Source organism: Hemiscyllium ocellatum, chromosome 26, assembly GCF_020745735.1.
Source record: "Hemiscyllium ocellatum isolate sHemOce1 chromosome 26, sHemOce1.pat.X.cur, whole genome shotgun sequence".
In the NCBI taxonomy this organism is placed as follows: Eukaryota; Metazoa; Chordata; class Chondrichthyes; order Orectolobiformes; family Hemiscylliidae; genus Hemiscyllium; species Hemiscyllium ocellatum.
This window is the reverse complement of record NC_083426.1, coordinates 46148432-46165180: the sequence shown is the minus strand read 5'-3', so window position 1 is coordinate 46165180 and position 16749 is coordinate 46148432. Positions and strand designations below refer to the sequence as shown.

At 47.2% G+C, this 16749-nt stretch overlaps 1 protein-coding gene across 4 annotated transcripts in view; it reads right to left on the bottom strand.

Moving 5' to 3' along the window:
• Positions 1–931: 931 nt before the first annotated feature.
• Positions 932–16749, bottom strand: part of mical1 (microtubule associated monooxygenase, calponin and LIM domain containing 1) — a 105833-nt gene continuing 90015 nt past the window's right edge. For 3 of the 4 annotated variants that reach the window (XM_060845580.1, XM_060845582.1, XM_060845581.1), the window contains exons 27-29: positions 13690–13777; positions 6314–6387; positions 932–2286 (exon numbers count right to left, since the gene is read on the bottom strand). In XM_060845580.1, the coding sequence (XP_060701563.1) occupies positions 2090–2286; positions 6314–6387; positions 13690–13777 (359 nt within the window). In that variant the 3' untranslated portion in view covers positions 932–2089. The remainder of the gene's footprint in view (positions 2287–6313; positions 6388–13689; positions 13778–16749) is intronic. The other variant, XM_060845583.1, reaches the window with a different exon arrangement.

The following is a 16749-nucleotide window of genomic DNA, read 5'->3' as shown; positions in this document are numbered from 1 at the left end:
CTGTGTGGTCCAAAGATGTGCAGGTTAGGTGACTTGGCCATGCTAAATTGCTCATTGTGTTAGGTGTATTAGTCAGAGGTAAATGTAGGGGAATGGGTCTAGGTGGGTTGCTCTTCGGAGGGTCGGTGTGGACTTGTTGGGCTGAAGGGCCTGTTTCCACACTGTAGGGAATCTAATCAATCGCTTTATTGTTGGACTAATAAACCAGAGACCTATAAAATATTCTGGGGACCTGGATTTGAATCCCACCACAGTGCATGATGGATTTTGAATTCAAATGAAAAAAAAAATCTGGAATTAAAAGTTTAATGATGTTGATTGTCACAGAAACTGTATTGTTCTCTCAACCTTCATGAGGAGCTATGCTGTAAAATTATGATTTGATCCAATAGTCAATGTAGACTCTTACAGCTCTCCTCAGGCTGTGTGGAATTGGCAATGGAACGTGGACTGAATTTGCTTCCCAATTACCATACTTAATTTAATCTAGGTAAAGAGATATGAATCTTACCTATTCAAGAACATATGGGTAAATCAAAACTCATGCACCTCTACGTATAGGTGTATAAATGTGGACTGATGTGGCCGTTACTTTATTTATGAAAAGAATGTGGTCAGGTTGGACTGAAGGGTGTCTCTCTCTCTCTCGCGCGCTCTCTCTCTCCCCCTGCCATGCACCTCTGTCACGGTGTTTTCGAAGTTGATATCATGCCAGTTCAGTTGGTAGAAGACTTACATTTTGTAGCAGCTTTGATGACCTCTGAATGCCCCAATGCACTCTATACCCAATGATGTCCTTTCCACCAGTAGTCACTGCTGTCGCTATGGTTACACAGCAAGCCACATGGAGGCCAGGAGGTTGTTTCAAACAAAATTTAAACTTCCAATAATGAACCAAATGACTAAAAACTGCTATTGACTGAAAACAATTGACTTTTTCTAGGTGACTTAAATAAAACGACAGACTGTGATATTCTCCATTTATACGTATTACGCATTGCATTCTCCATAGAGTTATTGTCCATAGTTGCCCTTAGCTTTGTTGTTCCCGTTTTGTAGAGTAGTAACTGTGAGTGGCTATCTTCAGTTTTCAGAGTTCCTTCAGCATCAATGAAGATTGTTGCAATCCCTCTTCCCCTCCGTCACAGAAAAGTCTCTTTTAATTCCCCCACCCTGAGAGCTGCAGGAGACATTTTGAAAACGAAACGACTGTGTCTCCCTCCTGCAAGATCACATGACAGGTCACTATCACACCTTCACCGTAAGACATTCCTCAAAGTAGAGACTGCAATGTTCCTTTTTATTTACCAGTTATGATGCACACCTCTCCATAATCAATCATTCAAGTCTCAGTGCAGTTGATACAGAATCCAACCTTTTTTTTAAAAACAGTAGCACATGATTAAATGGAATATACATCATGAACACAAGCTGGCAATTGATTTGTGTGAAAGTGAATTACTCTGAGATTTCAGTGCATGTAAAGATAAGGGGCTCTCTTATGCTCGTGGCAAGGTACATGGTATGCCGTTATATGAGCACCTTCCCAGAGGTTGGGCTGTGCCCTTATGCTTGCATCAGCTCCAATACAACACAGACTCATCCTCCTTTGACAAGTTCATGTCTGTCATAGAAAGCATCGCAAACCTGTGCAGAAAGGCCCCCGACGGAATTTAAAGCATTTTGAGTATCTGTGATCGGAAAACAATCTGTTCGAAATGTATTTAAAACAAAATTAAAAACATTGTTACAACAACCAAAAACTAATTTACAGGATCTATCTTCTTCAGTTTGGTGACTGCGTCAAAATAAATGGAGAGGGTGAAGGGGATGAGGGGACCAAGGATCCAAGACCAAGCCCTGAGAAACTCAGTTGCTCACTATTTGAATATGCCAGAAACAGTGATCTTCGTCAAAGGTTGAATCTAACATAAAATTACAAAAAGGATGTTCTCAGCAATATTGCATCACTTTCTTTAATAAATATGGAAGTGGAGGTCGTCTCCACAAATACTCAAAGGTGAAGCCCTTGAAAAGTGCAATGCAGGAGAGCACCTCCTGCTGGAATATTCTGAGTACTGCATCGTCTTTATTCCCAGGTAATGGTGGAAACTTGGGTGAGGTCTTTGGCCGCAGCCCCAGGCACCACAACTGCGCGTTGTTCTTGTTCCCGGAGTCTCTGCTGCTCCAGGAAGGTGACCAGTTTGTCTCTCATTTTGACTACTTCAATCATCTCCTTAAAAATCCTCTCCTCCTCCAGACGGTCCTTACTTGTCTTCAGTGACACTGGGAGAAGTGCAGGCAATATGTGAGCAAGATTTCAAGCGATAACACTTTGTAAAGTGAAATTTTGCATTATCCTGCACCTCAGAAATTGGAACCCTCCACCAACTAGAATCTGAGTTTCTCCCATTCTCTCCTCCACCACCGCCCATCCACCCCCCGCAACCAGTTCCAGAACGTGGGTTTGTCCTTCTTAGTCCTGCAGACAGAGTACATCGCTGAATCTTCACTGTCTCGCCTCCTTGCTACACCTCCCCAGAGCAAAGAGCTTGTTCCAGGGAAAATGCCCTCGCATTCTCAACAGGTGACGTTAGAAGGCCATTGGACAGAAGAGCGGGAGCGATGACACAAAGGTGAATCACTGATTTAAAACTTACCTCATAGAATGGCAGAGTGCACGCCGAGCAGGGGCAGACACGGGACTGCTGAGCAAGTGAAGTAATATATTTGGGCGGTTGCGTTGCCTGGAACAGTCCCACCCATCCTCCTCCTCCAACCAAAAAAAGGTCTATACACTGGATTGGTAAGGTAACTAGTTATTTATACTTACTTTATTTTTCAGTAGTCTCGGGAATTTAAAATAGTGGGAATGGAGGTTAGGGCAGTTGAATGTTCCTCCTGCAGTATGTGGGAGGTAAGGGGCATCACTAGTGTCCCTGCTGACTGCATCTGAGTGCACCCAACTCCAGCTCCTCAAAAACCACGATAGGGAACTGCAGCTGGAGCTGGATGAACTTTGTATCATTCGGGAGATGGAGAGGGTTATTAAGAGGAGTTCCAGGAAGGTAGTGACACCTCAGGTACAAGAAAAAGGCAGATGGGTTACAGTCAGAGGACAGAAAGGGAACCAGCAGACAGTGCAGGGATCCCCTGTGGCCGTTCCCTTCAATAACAAGTAAACCGTTTTGGATACTGTTGGGGGTTTAACTTATCAGGGGTAAGCCTGGGGTACAGGTCTCTGGCCCTGTTACTCCGAAGGGAAGGGGGGAGTGGAACAGAGCATTAGTGATTGGGGACTCCATAGTTAGGGGGACAGATAGGAGGTTCTGTGGGAATGAGAGAGACTCACGGTTGGTGTGTTGCCTCCCAGGAGCCAGGGTTTGTGATGTCTCTGATTGTATTTTCAGGATCCTTGAGGGGGAGGGGGAGCAGCCCCAAGTCGTGGTTCACAGAAGTACTAATGACATAGGTAGGAAGAGAGATGGGGGTCTAAGGCAGAAATTCAGGGAGCTAGGATGGAAGCTTAGTTAGAATAAACAGTTGTTGCCTCTGGTTTGTTACCCATGCCACGTGCTAGCGAGGTGAGGAATAGGGAGAGAGAGGAGTTGAACGCGTTGAATCTCTTGTCAAGAGGAAGAAGAAGGCTTATGTTAGGATGAGACGTGAAGGCTGTTAGAGCATTTGAGAGTTATAAGTTCGCCAGGAAAGACCTAAAGAGAGAGCTACGAAGAGCCAGGAGCGGACATGAGAAGTTGTTGGCAGATAGGATCAAGGAAAACCCTAAGGCTTTCTATAGGTATATCAGGAATAAAAGAATACCTAGAGCAAAATTACAGCCAATCAAGGATAATAGTGGGAAGTTGTGCATGGAGTCAGAGAAGATAGAGGAAGTGTGAAATGAATATTTTTCATTTGTTGTCAAGAAGAAGACTGAGGTCAGGCTACTAGACTAGATGGGAATGAGGTTCACAAGGAGGAGGTGTTAGCAATTCTGGAAGTGTGAAAATAGATAAGTCCCCTGGGCTTATCTATTTATCCTAGGATTCTCTGGGACGCTAGGGAGGAGACTGCCAAGCCTTTGACTTTGATCTTTATGTCATCATTGTGTACAAGAAAGGTGCCAGAAGACTGGAGGATAGCAAGTGTTGTCCCCTTATTCAAGAAGAGGAGTAGAGACAATCCTGCTAATTATAGACCAGTGAGCCTTACCCCCTTTGTGGGTAAAATGTTGGAAAAGATTTAGGATTTCTAATCATCTAGAAAGGAATAAGTTGATTAGAGATAATCAGCACTGTTTTGTGAAGGGTAGATCATGCCTCACAAACCTTATTGAGTTCTTTGAGAAGGTGATCTGTTTAGTGGATGAGGTTAAAGCATTTGATGTGGTGTATATGGATTTCAATAAGGTATTTGGTAAGGTTCCCCACAATAGGGTATTGTACAAAATGGGGAGGCATGGGATAGAGGGTAATTTAGCAGTTTGGAAATTGGCTAGCTGAAAGAAGACAGAGGGTGGTGGTTGATGGGAAATGTTAATCCTGCAGTCCAGTTACTAGTGGTATACCGCAAGAATCTGTTTTGGGGCCACTGCTGTTTGTCATTTTTATAAATGACCTCGATGAGGATGTAGATGGATGGGTTAGTAAATTTGCGGATGACACTAAAGTTGGTGGAGTTGTGGATAGTGCTGAAGGATGTTGCAGGTTACAGAGGGACATAGGTAAGCTGCAGAGCTGGGCTGAGAGGTGGCAAATGGAGTTTAATGCGGAGAAGTGTGAGGTGATTCACTTCGGAAGGAGTAACAGGAATGCAGAGTACTGGCTAATAGTAAAACTCTTGGCAGTGTAGATGAGCAGATAGATCTAGGTGTCGCTGTACACAGATCCCTGAAAGTTTCCACCTAGGTTGATAGGGTTGTTAAAAAGGCAAACAATGTGTTATCTTTTACTGGTAGAGGGATTGGGTTTTGGAGCCATAAGGTCATGTTGCAGCTGTACAAAACTCTGGTGCGGCCACACTTGGGGTATTGCATATTGTTCTCGTCACTGCATTATAGGGAGGATGTGGAAGATTTGGAAAGGGTCCGGAGGAGAATTAGTATGATGTTGGCTGGTATGGAGGGAAGGTCTTATGTGGAAAGGCTGAGGGACTTGAGGCTGTTTTTGTTAGAGAGAAGGTTGAGAGGTGACTTCATTGAGACATATAAGATAATCAGAGGGTTAGATAGGGTGGACAGTGACATCTTTTTTCCTCGGATGGTGATGGCTAGCCCAAGGGGACATAGCTTTAATTTGAGGGGTGATAGATATAGGACAGATGTCAGAGGTAATTTCTTTACTCAGAGTAGTAGGGACGTGGAATGCTCTGCCTGCAAAAGTAGTAGACTCACCAACGTTACGGGCATTTAAATGGTCTTTGGATAAATATATGGATGTAAATGGAATAGTGTAGGTTAGATAGGATTCAAATTGGTTTCACAGGTTGGCGCAACATTGAGGGCCGAAGGGCCTGTACTGCATAGAACATTACAATGTTCTAAACTAGTTGACTCATACACTCAGAGAAAGGCTGGTGCACGGGTGATAATCTGTACAGGATGTAGGTATTGCTGGCAAGGTCGGCAAAGTGTTAGCCTTCGTGCTTCCAATAACTTGGCAGTGGTCCTCCGTATCAATGACCCAAGTGGCTGTTGAGTGAAGGCAGATTCAGGCAATCGGACTCCAAGCTGGCAAAGTGGGTTAACAGGAAAAGGGGAAGGTCAGGAAATTGGGGAATTGCTTTTGAAAGGTGTTCTCAACACCGCCATCTGGTGGTAACTGTTCTCTGTAACGGGGGAACATTCCCTGTGGTTAAAAAAGAATGACTGCTGATGCTGGTGAAGGAGGCCCACCGCCGCACCCTCACCACCAGACGCCTGGAGGAAGAACGCCTCATCTTCCGCCTCGGAACACTTCAACCCCAGGGCATCAATGTGGACTTCAACAGTTTCCTCATTTCCCCTTCCCCCACCTCACCCTAGTTCCAAACTTCCAGCTCAGCACTGTCCCCATGACTTGTCCGACCTGCCTATCTTCTTTTCCACCTGTCCATTCCATCCTCTCCTCCCTGACCTATCACCTTCATCCCCTCCCCCACTCACCCATTGTACTCTATGCTACTTTCTCCCCATCCCTACCCACTAATCCAGAACATTCCCTGTGCTCCAGTGCTCTTGCACCACTCACAACACAGTAAAAAAAACACTGACACATCAGAGAAAGGAGAAGGAATGTGGGGAAATAAGGAGAGATGTTTATGGAGTGTCACCTACCATTCATATTCATGTACCTCCTGAGATCCTGTTCCAGCCTACTCTTCTGATCCTCCAGTTCCAGCTCACGTCCCCTAAGTAATTCAACACAAAAAAGTTTGGTTTTCTTCAGATCAAATGCAGCCTCATTTACAGTTGTACACCAAGTTTAAGGCACATATCTCGTCAAACGCTGTCTGTTTCTCTCTTGTTAAACCACTCTGCATTAAAATTACTTTGGTCATTGGTACTTAGAATGCTCCTTTCATTTCCTCCCCAAGTAAAAAGCAACCAGCAGGGGGCTGTGTTTCACTGTGACACCGTCACGGGGAGGGGAGGGGGGGCTGTGTTTCACCGTGACACAGTCAGTGGGCGTGGAGGGGGGCTGTGTTTCACCGTGACACCGTCACGGGGAGGGGAGGGGGGCTGTGTTTCACTGTGACACTGTCACTGGGGGGAGGGGGGGGGGGGCTGTGTTTCACCGTGACACCGTCACGGGGAGGGGAGGGGGGCTGTGTTTCACCGTGACACAGTCACGGGGAGGGGAGGGGGGCTGTGTTTCACTGTGACACCGTCACGGGGAGGGGGTCTGTGTTTCATCGTGACACCGTCACGGGGAGGGGAGGGGGGCTGTGTTTCACTGTGACACCGTCACGGGGAGGGGAGGGGGGCTGTGTTTCACCGTGACACCGTCACAGGGAGGGGAGGGGGGCTGTGTTTAACCGTGACACCGTCACGGGGAGGGGAGGGGGGCTGTGTTTCACCGTGACACAGTCACGGGGAGGGGAGGGGGGCTGTGTTTCACTGTGACACCGTCACGGGGAGGGGAGGGGGGCTGTGTTTCACTGTGACACCGTCACGGGGAGGGGGTCTGTGTTTCATCGTGACACCGTCACGGGGAGGGGAGGGGGGCTGTGTTTCACTGTGACACCGTCACGGGGAGGGGAGGGGGGCTGTGTTTCACCGTGACACCGTCACAGGGAGGGGAGGGGGGCTGTGTTTAACCGTGACACCGTCACGGGGAGGGGAGGGGGGCTGTGTTTCACCGTGACACAGTCACGGGGAGGGGAGGGGGGCTGTGTTTCACTGTGACACCGTCACGGGGAGTTTCACCGTGACACAGTCAGTGGGAGGGGAGGGGGGCTGTGTTTCACCGTGACATAGTCACGGGGAGGGGAGAGGGGCTGTGTTTCACCGTGACACAGTCACGGGGAGGGGAGAGGGGCTGTGTTTCACCGTGACACCTGTCACGGGGAGGGGAGGGGGGCTGTGTTTCACCGTGACACAGTCACGGGGCAGGGAGGGAGGCTGTGTTTCACCGTGACACCGTCACGGGGAGGGGAGGGGGGCTGTGTTTCACCGTGACACCGTCACGGGGAGGGGAGGGGGCTGTGTTTCACTGTGACACCGTCAGTGGGCGGTGAGGGGGGCTGTATTTCACTGACACCGTCACGGAGCAGAGGGGGGGGGGGGGGGCTGTGTTTTACCGTGACACGGGGAGGGGAGGGGAGGGGGGCTGTGTTTCACTGTGACACCGTCACGGGGAGGGGAGGGGGGCTGTGTTTCACTGTGACACCGTCACGGGGAGGGAAGGGGGGCTGTGTTTCACTGTGACACCTGTCGAGGGGAGGGGAGGGGAGGGGGGCTGTGTTTCGCCGTGACACCGTCACGGGGAGGGAAGGGGGGCTGTGTTTCACTATGACACCTGTCGAGGGGAGGGGAGGGGGGCTGTGTTTCACCGTGACACCGTCACGGGGAGGGGAGGGGGGCTGTGTTTCACTGTGACACCGTCACGGGGAGGGGAGGGGAGCTGTGTTTCACTGTGACACCTGTCGAGGGGAGGGGAGGGGGGCTGTGTTTCACCGTGACACCGTCACGGGGAGGGGAGGGGGGCTGTGTTTCACCGTGACACCGTCACGGGGAGGGGAGGGGGCTGTGTTTCACTGTGACACCGTCAGTGGGCGGTGAGGGGGGCTGTATTTCACTGACACCGTCACGGAGCGGGGGGGGGGGGCTGTGTTTTACCGTGACACCTTCACGGGGAGAGGTGGGGGGGCTGTGTTTTACCGTGACACCATCACGGGGAGGGGAGGGGAGGGGGGCTGTGTTTCACTGTGACACCGTCACGGGGAGGGGAGGGGGGCTGTGTTTCACTGTGACACCGTCACGGGGAGGGGAGGGGGGCTGTGTTTCACTGTGACACCGTCACGGGGAGGGAAGGGGGGCTGTGTTTCACTGTGACACCTGTCGAGGGGAGGGGAGGGGGGCTGTGTTTCGCCGTGACACCATCACGGGGAGGGGAGGGGGGCTGTGTTTCACTGTGACACCTGTCACGGGGAGGGGAGGGGGGCTGTGTTTCGCTGTGACACCGTCATTTTCAGACTTTCAAACATCGATCTATGTTGGAGCCTATGGACCATTCGGCCCCTCATGTCCGCCTTGCCTGTCAACAAGATCTGTCTGAGACCTGAACTCCCCTCTCAATCTGACAGATTTGCGAGATATGGGGCAGTTGGTGGCTATCTCCCTCCTCTAACTACAGGAAGTGACCGACTTTCCACAAGTCTCCGTTGGAGACAATTTAAGACTTTTGCTTTCATCAAAAAGAAATGTGTTCATATCCCAGTTTTTAAACAGTGTTCCATTATTCTATAGTTATGTCCCTGAGTTTGAGATTCCCCCACTACTAACATTTTCTGAACATTTAATCCCAGCTCAGAATCCTGTATGTTTCGGTAAGATCACCTCTCAGTCTTCTAAATCCTAGTCAGTAAAGGCTAACCTGTTTAGCTGTTCTCGATAAGCTAACCCTTTATCCCAGGAATCAGTCTGTCAATCTCTTTTGAACTGACTCCAATATCAGTAAACCTTGTTTGACCAAAACTGTGCACAGTTCTGTTAAATTGCCATTTGCCTTTTTCATCACTGGCTGCCCCTGCACACTAACATATTGTGTTTCATGCACAACAACATCCAGAACCTTGTGCTACTCGTTTTTGGAGTCTCTCCAGTTAAATGTTGCTTGATTCTTCCTCCCAGTCATAGAGTCATAAAGATGTACAGCATGGAAACAGACCCTTCGGTCCAACCTGTCCATGCCGACTAGATATCCCAAACCAATCTAGTCCCACCTGCCAGCACTCGGCCCATATCCCTCCAAACCCTTCCTATTCATATATCCATCCAAATGCCTCTTAAATGTTGCAATTGTACCAGCCTCCACCACATCCTCTGGCAGCTCATTCCATACACGTACCACCCTCTGCGTGAAACAGTTGCCCCTTAGGTCTCTTTTATATCTTTCCCCTCTCACCCTAAACCTATGCCCTCTAGTTCTGGACTCCCCGACCCCAGGGAAAAAACTTTGTCTATTTATCCTATCCATGCCCCTCATAATTTTGTAAACCTCTATAAGGTCACCCGTCTGAACCCTTTCAAGTTTCACAACATCTTTCCGATAGGAAGGAGACCAGAATTGCACGTCATATTCTAACATGGCCGAACCAATGTCCTGTAAAGCCGCAACATGACCTCCCAACTCCTGTACACAATACTCTGACCAGTAAAGGAAAGCATACCAAACGCCTTCCTCACTCTCCTATCTACCTGTGACTCCAATTTCAAGGAGCTATGAACCTGCACTCCAAGGTCTCTTTGTTCAGCAACATTCCCTAGGACCTTACCATTAAGTGTACAACTCCTGCTAAGATTTGCTTTCCCAAAATATAGCACCTTGCATTTATCTGAATTGAATTCCATCTGCCACTTCTCAGCTCATTGGCCCATCTGGTCCAGATCCTGTTGTAATCTGAGATAACCCTCTTCGCTGTCCACTACACCTCCAATTTTGGTGTCATCTGCAAACTTACTAACTGTACCTCTTATGCTCACATCCAAATCATTTACGTAAATTATAAAAGTACAGGACTCAGCACCGATCCTTGTGGCACTCCACTGGTCACAGGCCTCCAGTCTGAAAAACAACCCTTCACCACCACCCTCTGTCTTCTACGCTTGAGCCAGTTCTGTATCCAAATGGCTAGTTCTCCCTGTATTCCATGAACTCTAACCTTGCTAATCAGTCTCCCACAGGGAACCTTGTCGAATGCCTTACTGAAGTCCATATAGACCACATCTACTGCTCTGCCCTAATCAATCTTCTTTGTTACTTCTTCAAAAAACTCAATCAAGTTTGCGCGACATGATTTCCCACACACAAAACCATGTTGACTATCCCTAATCAGTCCTTGCCTTTCCAAATACATGTACATCCTGTCCCTCAGGATTCCCTCCAACAACTTGTCCACCACCGAGGTCAGGCTCACTGGTCTATTGTTCCCTGGCTTCTCTTTACTGCCCTTCTTAGTGGCACCACGTTAACCAACCTCTAGTCTACCGGCACCTCACCTGTGACTATCGATGATATAACTATTACAGCAAGATGCCCAGCAATCACTTCTCTAGCTTCCCACAGAGTTCTAGGGTACACCTGATCAGGTCCTGGGGATTTATCCACCTTTAACCATTTCAAGACATCCAGCACTTCCTCCTCTGTAATCTGGACATTTTGCAAGATGTCACCATCTATTTCCCTACAGTCTATATCTTCCATATCCTTTTCCACAGTAAATACTGATGCAAAATATTCATTTAGTATCTCCCCCATTTTCTGTGGCTCCACACAAAGGCCGCCTTGCTGATCTTTGAGGGGACCAATTCTCTCCCTAGTTACCCTTTTGTCTTTAATGCATTCGTAAAAACCCTTTGGATTCTCCTTAATTCTATTTGCTAAAGCTATCTCAAATCCCCTTTTTGCCCTCCTGATTTCCCTCTTAAGTATACTCCTACTGCTTTATACTCTTCGAAGGATTCACTCGAACTATCCTGTCTGTACCTGACATATGCCTCCTTCTTTTTCTCAACCAAATCCTCTATTTCTTTAGTCATCCAGCATTCCCTATACCTACCAGCCTTCCCTTTCACCCTGACAGGAATATACTTTCTCTGGATTCTTGTTATCCCATTTCTGAAGTCTTCCCATTTTCCAACCGTCCCTTTACCTGCGAACATCTGCCTCCAATCAGCTTTCGAAAGTTCTTGCCTAAGACCGTCAAAATTGGCCTTTCTCCAATTTATTACTTCAACTTTTAGATTTGGTCTATCCTTTTCCATCACTATTTTAAAACAAATAGCATTATGGCCGCTGGCCCCAAAGTGCTCCCCCACTGACACCTCAGTCACCTGCCCTGCCTTATTTCCCAAGAGTAGGTCATGTTTTGCACCTTCTCCAGTAGGTACATCCACATACTGAATCAGAAAATTGTCTTGTACGCACTTAAGAAATTCCTCTCCATCTAAACCTTTAACACTATGGCAGTCCCAGTCGATGTTTGGAAAGTTAACATCCTTGACCATAACTACCCTGATATTCTTACAGATAGCTGAGATCTCCTTACAAGTTTGTTTCTCAATTTCCCTCTGACTATTAGGGGGTCTATAATATGATCCCAATAAGGTGATCATCCCTTTCTTATTTCTCAGTTCCACCCAAATAACTTCCCTGGATGTATTTCTGGGAATATCCTCCCTCAGTACAGCTGTAATGCTATCCCAAATCAAAAATGCCACTCCCCCTCCTCCCTTGCCTCCGTTTCTATCCTTCAGTAGCATTTGTATCCTGGAAGATTAAGCTGCCAGTCCTGCCCATCCCTGAACCCTGTTTCTGTAATTGCTATGATATCCCAGTCCCATGTTCCTAACCATGCCCTGAGTTCATCTGCCTTCCCTGTTAGGCCCCTTACATTGAAATAAATGCAGTTTAATTTATTAGTCCTACCTTGTCCCTGCCTGCCCTGACTGTTTGACTCACTTCTGTTCTCAGCTGTACCCATCTCAGATCGATCTCTTTCCTCACTATCTCCCTGGGTCCCACCCCCCCCCCCCACCGCCCCCCACCACCCCCCCCACCTTACAAGTTTAAATCATCCCAAGCAGTTGTAGCAAATTTCCCTGCCTGTATATGAGTCCCTTTCCAATTTAGGTGCAATCCGTCCTCCTTGAACAGGTCACTTCTACCCCAAAGGAGATTCCAATGATCCAAAAATGTGAATCCTTCTCCCATACACCAGCTCCTCAGCCATGCATTCATCTGCCCTATCCTTCTGTTCCTGCCCTCACAAGCTCATTTTCCTACATTAAACTCCAACTGCTAAGGTTTTGCCCACTCAGTCAGCCTACCTGTATCCCCTTGCAGATTGCTAAGACAAGGTGCTCCCCCAGATGTTTCTGTATAATCAGCCAGTGTGAATACATTACAGTCTGTCTCTCCTCCAAATGATTAACTGAGAAAGTAAATAATCATGACCCTAGGACTGATCCTTGTGACACTCCAACAATCGTATCTTCCCAAAATCAGAGAAAACTTACTCATCCTGACTCCCTGTCTTCTGTGTTTAACTACATCTGTGTTGATCGCTTGGCATGCCTTAGGTTTTTGTTTGGATTTTCTCCTCGACTGCAGGTTCTTCCTTCTTATCTAGTCCTATTTTGGCTGGAATAAGTTTTTACTGAGCATCATGAAATACAGGTCGTTACATAACGCTATGGTTGGGTTCTAGTGCAACCGTGTGTTATAGAAAAGTCACGCTTTAGAAACACCACTTAGTGTTGGCGCTATAATCGCGTTAGAGACAACACAAGTTTTAAAAGGTTGTGCTTTTGTTTATCTCCTGACCTTCCCTTTAATCTATTTCCACTTTACACAACTCTTCCTTCATCCCTCTGTCATCGTAAGTTGAGGACAGTGGTTTGAGAGCTGAGTTGGTCTCCCTCAATTCCACTATGTTGTTATTGTTCCCCACGACAGGATTCTGAACTATGTGATCTTACACTGCCTTATTACACATGATTAGTCCTAAAGTAGCCTGTTCCCAGATAGTTGCTGCAACATACTGCTCTTACAAACACTTGCTCATGTGCTTTAGATATTCACCTTCCATGTCACCATTGCCCATGCAATTTATTCAGTCAATATGCAGATTAAGATCATGTATGGCGATTATAGTGTCCTCCTTCAATATTTCCATTATTTACCGATTTATACCTTTAACAACAGTGAGGCAGCAATTCAGGGTGCTGGAGATAGCTCACAGCCATGTTTTCTTTCCTTTGCCATTTCTTACTTCCACCCAAATCGATTCCAAATCATATTCTATAGCATCTCTATCACCACTTACTACCATGATACCGTCCATTATTAACAAAGCCACTCCACCTCCTTTTTGCCTTTTCTTCCAGCATGTAAAGTCCCCATTCTTGGTCACCCTGCAACACCACACTACTGAGGATTGATCAGGTTTAAAGATCATCATGGAGAGCAGAGCAGCAAGTGTTCTTACTGTATCATTAACTCAGACTCTTCACTCAGGAGTTGGTTCTTGTCTTGCACCAGTGTGATCCAGGATTGCATCAGATCTTGCTGTTCACCTGTAGGACAAACAATGTTTAGAAACTGAACAAACCTGTCACTTTATTAGTAGATCTCAGCTTTAGCAAGTGGACAGGATTGTATCGGACTGCCTCTAAACCCATATCTGTTTCTGTCCCTTTATCAATGAACTTACCTTGATGCTCCCTGGCTGAACAAATCCTCCCAAGCATCTCTTCCTCACAATTCCCTCAAACCTCCTCTTAACACAGCTCAAGATAGTAGAGTTTTGATTTAGATTACTTACAGTGTGGAAACAGGCTCTTCGTCCCAACAAGTCCACAACGACCCGCCGAAGCGCAACCCACCCAGACTCATTCCCCTTCACCTAACACTACAGCCAATTTAGCATGGCCAATTCACCCAACCTGCACATTTTTGGACTGTGGGGGGAAACTGGAGCACCCGGAGGAAACCCACGCAGACACGGGGAGAATGTGCAAACTCCACACAGTCAGTCGCCTGAGGCAGGAATTGAACCCGGGTCTCTGGCGATGTGAGGCAGCAGTGCTAACCACTGTGCCAGCGTGCTGCCCACTGTGTAAATGTACAGCGTGTGTGTGGAAATGATTGAACCTCACTTTGGACTGAACTGTTGACCTTGGGTTGGATGCACGTGATAATCCATGAGCACTTTATTCAGGTTCACCCTGCGACCTGCCCAGTTTGTGTGTGACCCTGCCTCCAACCCTTTACCATCTCGTGCAGCAGGACAGAACAATCACCTCAAAGAGAGAGCCACTGCACCGCAGATCTCCCCTCCCTTCTACTTCATCCTGGAGTCACCAGAAATTAAAGGTTAAACTCCCAGACTCTGGAGCTAAGAGCACAGAAGACAGACCATGGTGCTATTTTTAAAATTTTGGTTTCTCTTTCATTTTTGCCAAACCCTTCTGCCCATTGATTGTCAGAAAAATATTGGTGATGCATAAAAATGGTTGGTTGACCAGAAGGGGTGGAAGCTGAGAGCTGATATCTCCCTGAGCATTCATGCTGCTATCACAGGAACATACGTACAGAAAGGAGAAGGTCACAGTTTCTGGCCAATTCTTTCCCAGCTCCACCTTGTCCTGGAAATGCGGCTGAGTGTACACTTGCAGGAGATGTCTCTAGGCGTTATAGCCGTAACCTTTCAACAAATAGAAGTTTGCTGTTTGTGGAATGCTGGGGCCCTCTGCTGGAAGGAAAGCTTCCCTGCAACAGACCCAATGTCTTCAATTCCCACTGTCCATGCCAGTTAAAGGAATAATAGAGTCATAGAGATGTACAGCACGGAAAGAGACCCTTCGGTCCAACCTGTCCACACCGACCAGATATCCCAACCCAATCTAGTCCCACCTGCCAGCATCCGGCCCATATCCCTCCAAACCGTTCCTATTCATATACCCATCCAAATGCCTCTTAAAATGTTGTAATTGTACCAGCCTCCACCACTTCCTCTGGCAGCTCATTCCATACACGTACCACCCTCTGTGTGAAAAAGTTGTCCCTTAGGTCTCTTTTATATCTTTCACCTCTCCCCCTAAACCTATGCCCTCTAGTTCTGGACTCCCCAACCCCAGGGAAAAGACTTGGTCTATTTATTCTATCCATGCCCCTCATGATTTTATAAACCTCTATAAGGTCACCCCTAAGCCTCCGACGTTCCAGGGAAAACAGCCCCAGCCTGTTCAGCCTCTCCCTCTAGCTCAGATCCTCCAACCCTGGTAACATCCTTGTAAATCTTTTCTGAACCCTTTCAAGTTTCCCTTGAGCCCAGTTTCTCAGTTTCAACTTCAGGTTGTGGGTGTGATTGGCGTTTATTACACAGCTCTGATTGCCTTTGAGAAGACAGTGGTGTTTAAGTGTGGCCATACAGCAAACAAACAGGCTGCGTGTACAGCATATCGTTTAAGATAGTCACATGACTGGCCATGGAACAATCTTAAAGGGGACGTATCATGTAACAAATAGATAATGCGCTGCAAAGTGATGTCTGAGGGAACAGCAGGGGTGAGCCACCTTCTTGAACCACCGTTATCAAAAGGTTTTCACCCATAGTGCCGTTAGGGAGGGGATAGCAGGATTTTGATGCAGCAGCAATGGTAACATTTGTCCAAAGTCAGGACACCATTTGACTTGAAGGTGGGCTGTCCCTCTAGATAGGAGAAAGTGAGGACTGCAGATGCTGGAGATCAGAGCTGAAAATGTGTTGCTGGAAAAGCGCAGCAGGTCAGGCAGCATCCAAGGAGCAGGAGAATCGACGTTTCGGGCATGAGTTGATAATTCCTGAAGAAGGGGTTATGCCTGAAACGTCGATTCTCCTGCTCCTTGGATGCTGCCTGACCTGCTGCGCTTTTCCAGCAACACATTTTCAGCTCTGTCCTTCTAGATGGTGGACATTGCAGATTTGGCATTTCCCGCACTAATGGGCTCCCTATTCTAGCTATAAGGGTTGAGAAGGATGATAGGGGATCTGATTGAAGCAAATTAAATTCTAACAGAACTGAACAGGCTTGATAAAGGACAGATGTTTCCCCTGGTTGGAGAGTCTACAACTGAGGATACAGTCTCAGGATATGGAGTAGACGATTTAGGATTGAGAAGAGGAAGCATTTCTTCACTCTGAGGGTAATGAACCTGTGGAATTCTCGACACCTGAAGGCTGTGGAAGCCTAATCACTGGATATATTCAACAAAGAGATCAAGCCATTTCTAGATTTTAAAGGCATCAAGACCATTGGAAAAAAATTGGGAAAGTAAAATTGAGACAGGGAATCAGTCATGAACATTTTGAATGGGAGAGCAGGCTGAAAGGGCCGAATGGCCTCCTCCTCGTCCCTATGTTACTAATGGGAGGGAAGGCATGGAGGAGTGTAAATTCAGAGTGAGAATCAGAATAAGCCATTCTTAATACAACAATCCGTTTTCAGAGAGTGTGTGGTCTGGGAGGATGAAACATCACATGTAGAAATAAGTTATTTACAAGTGA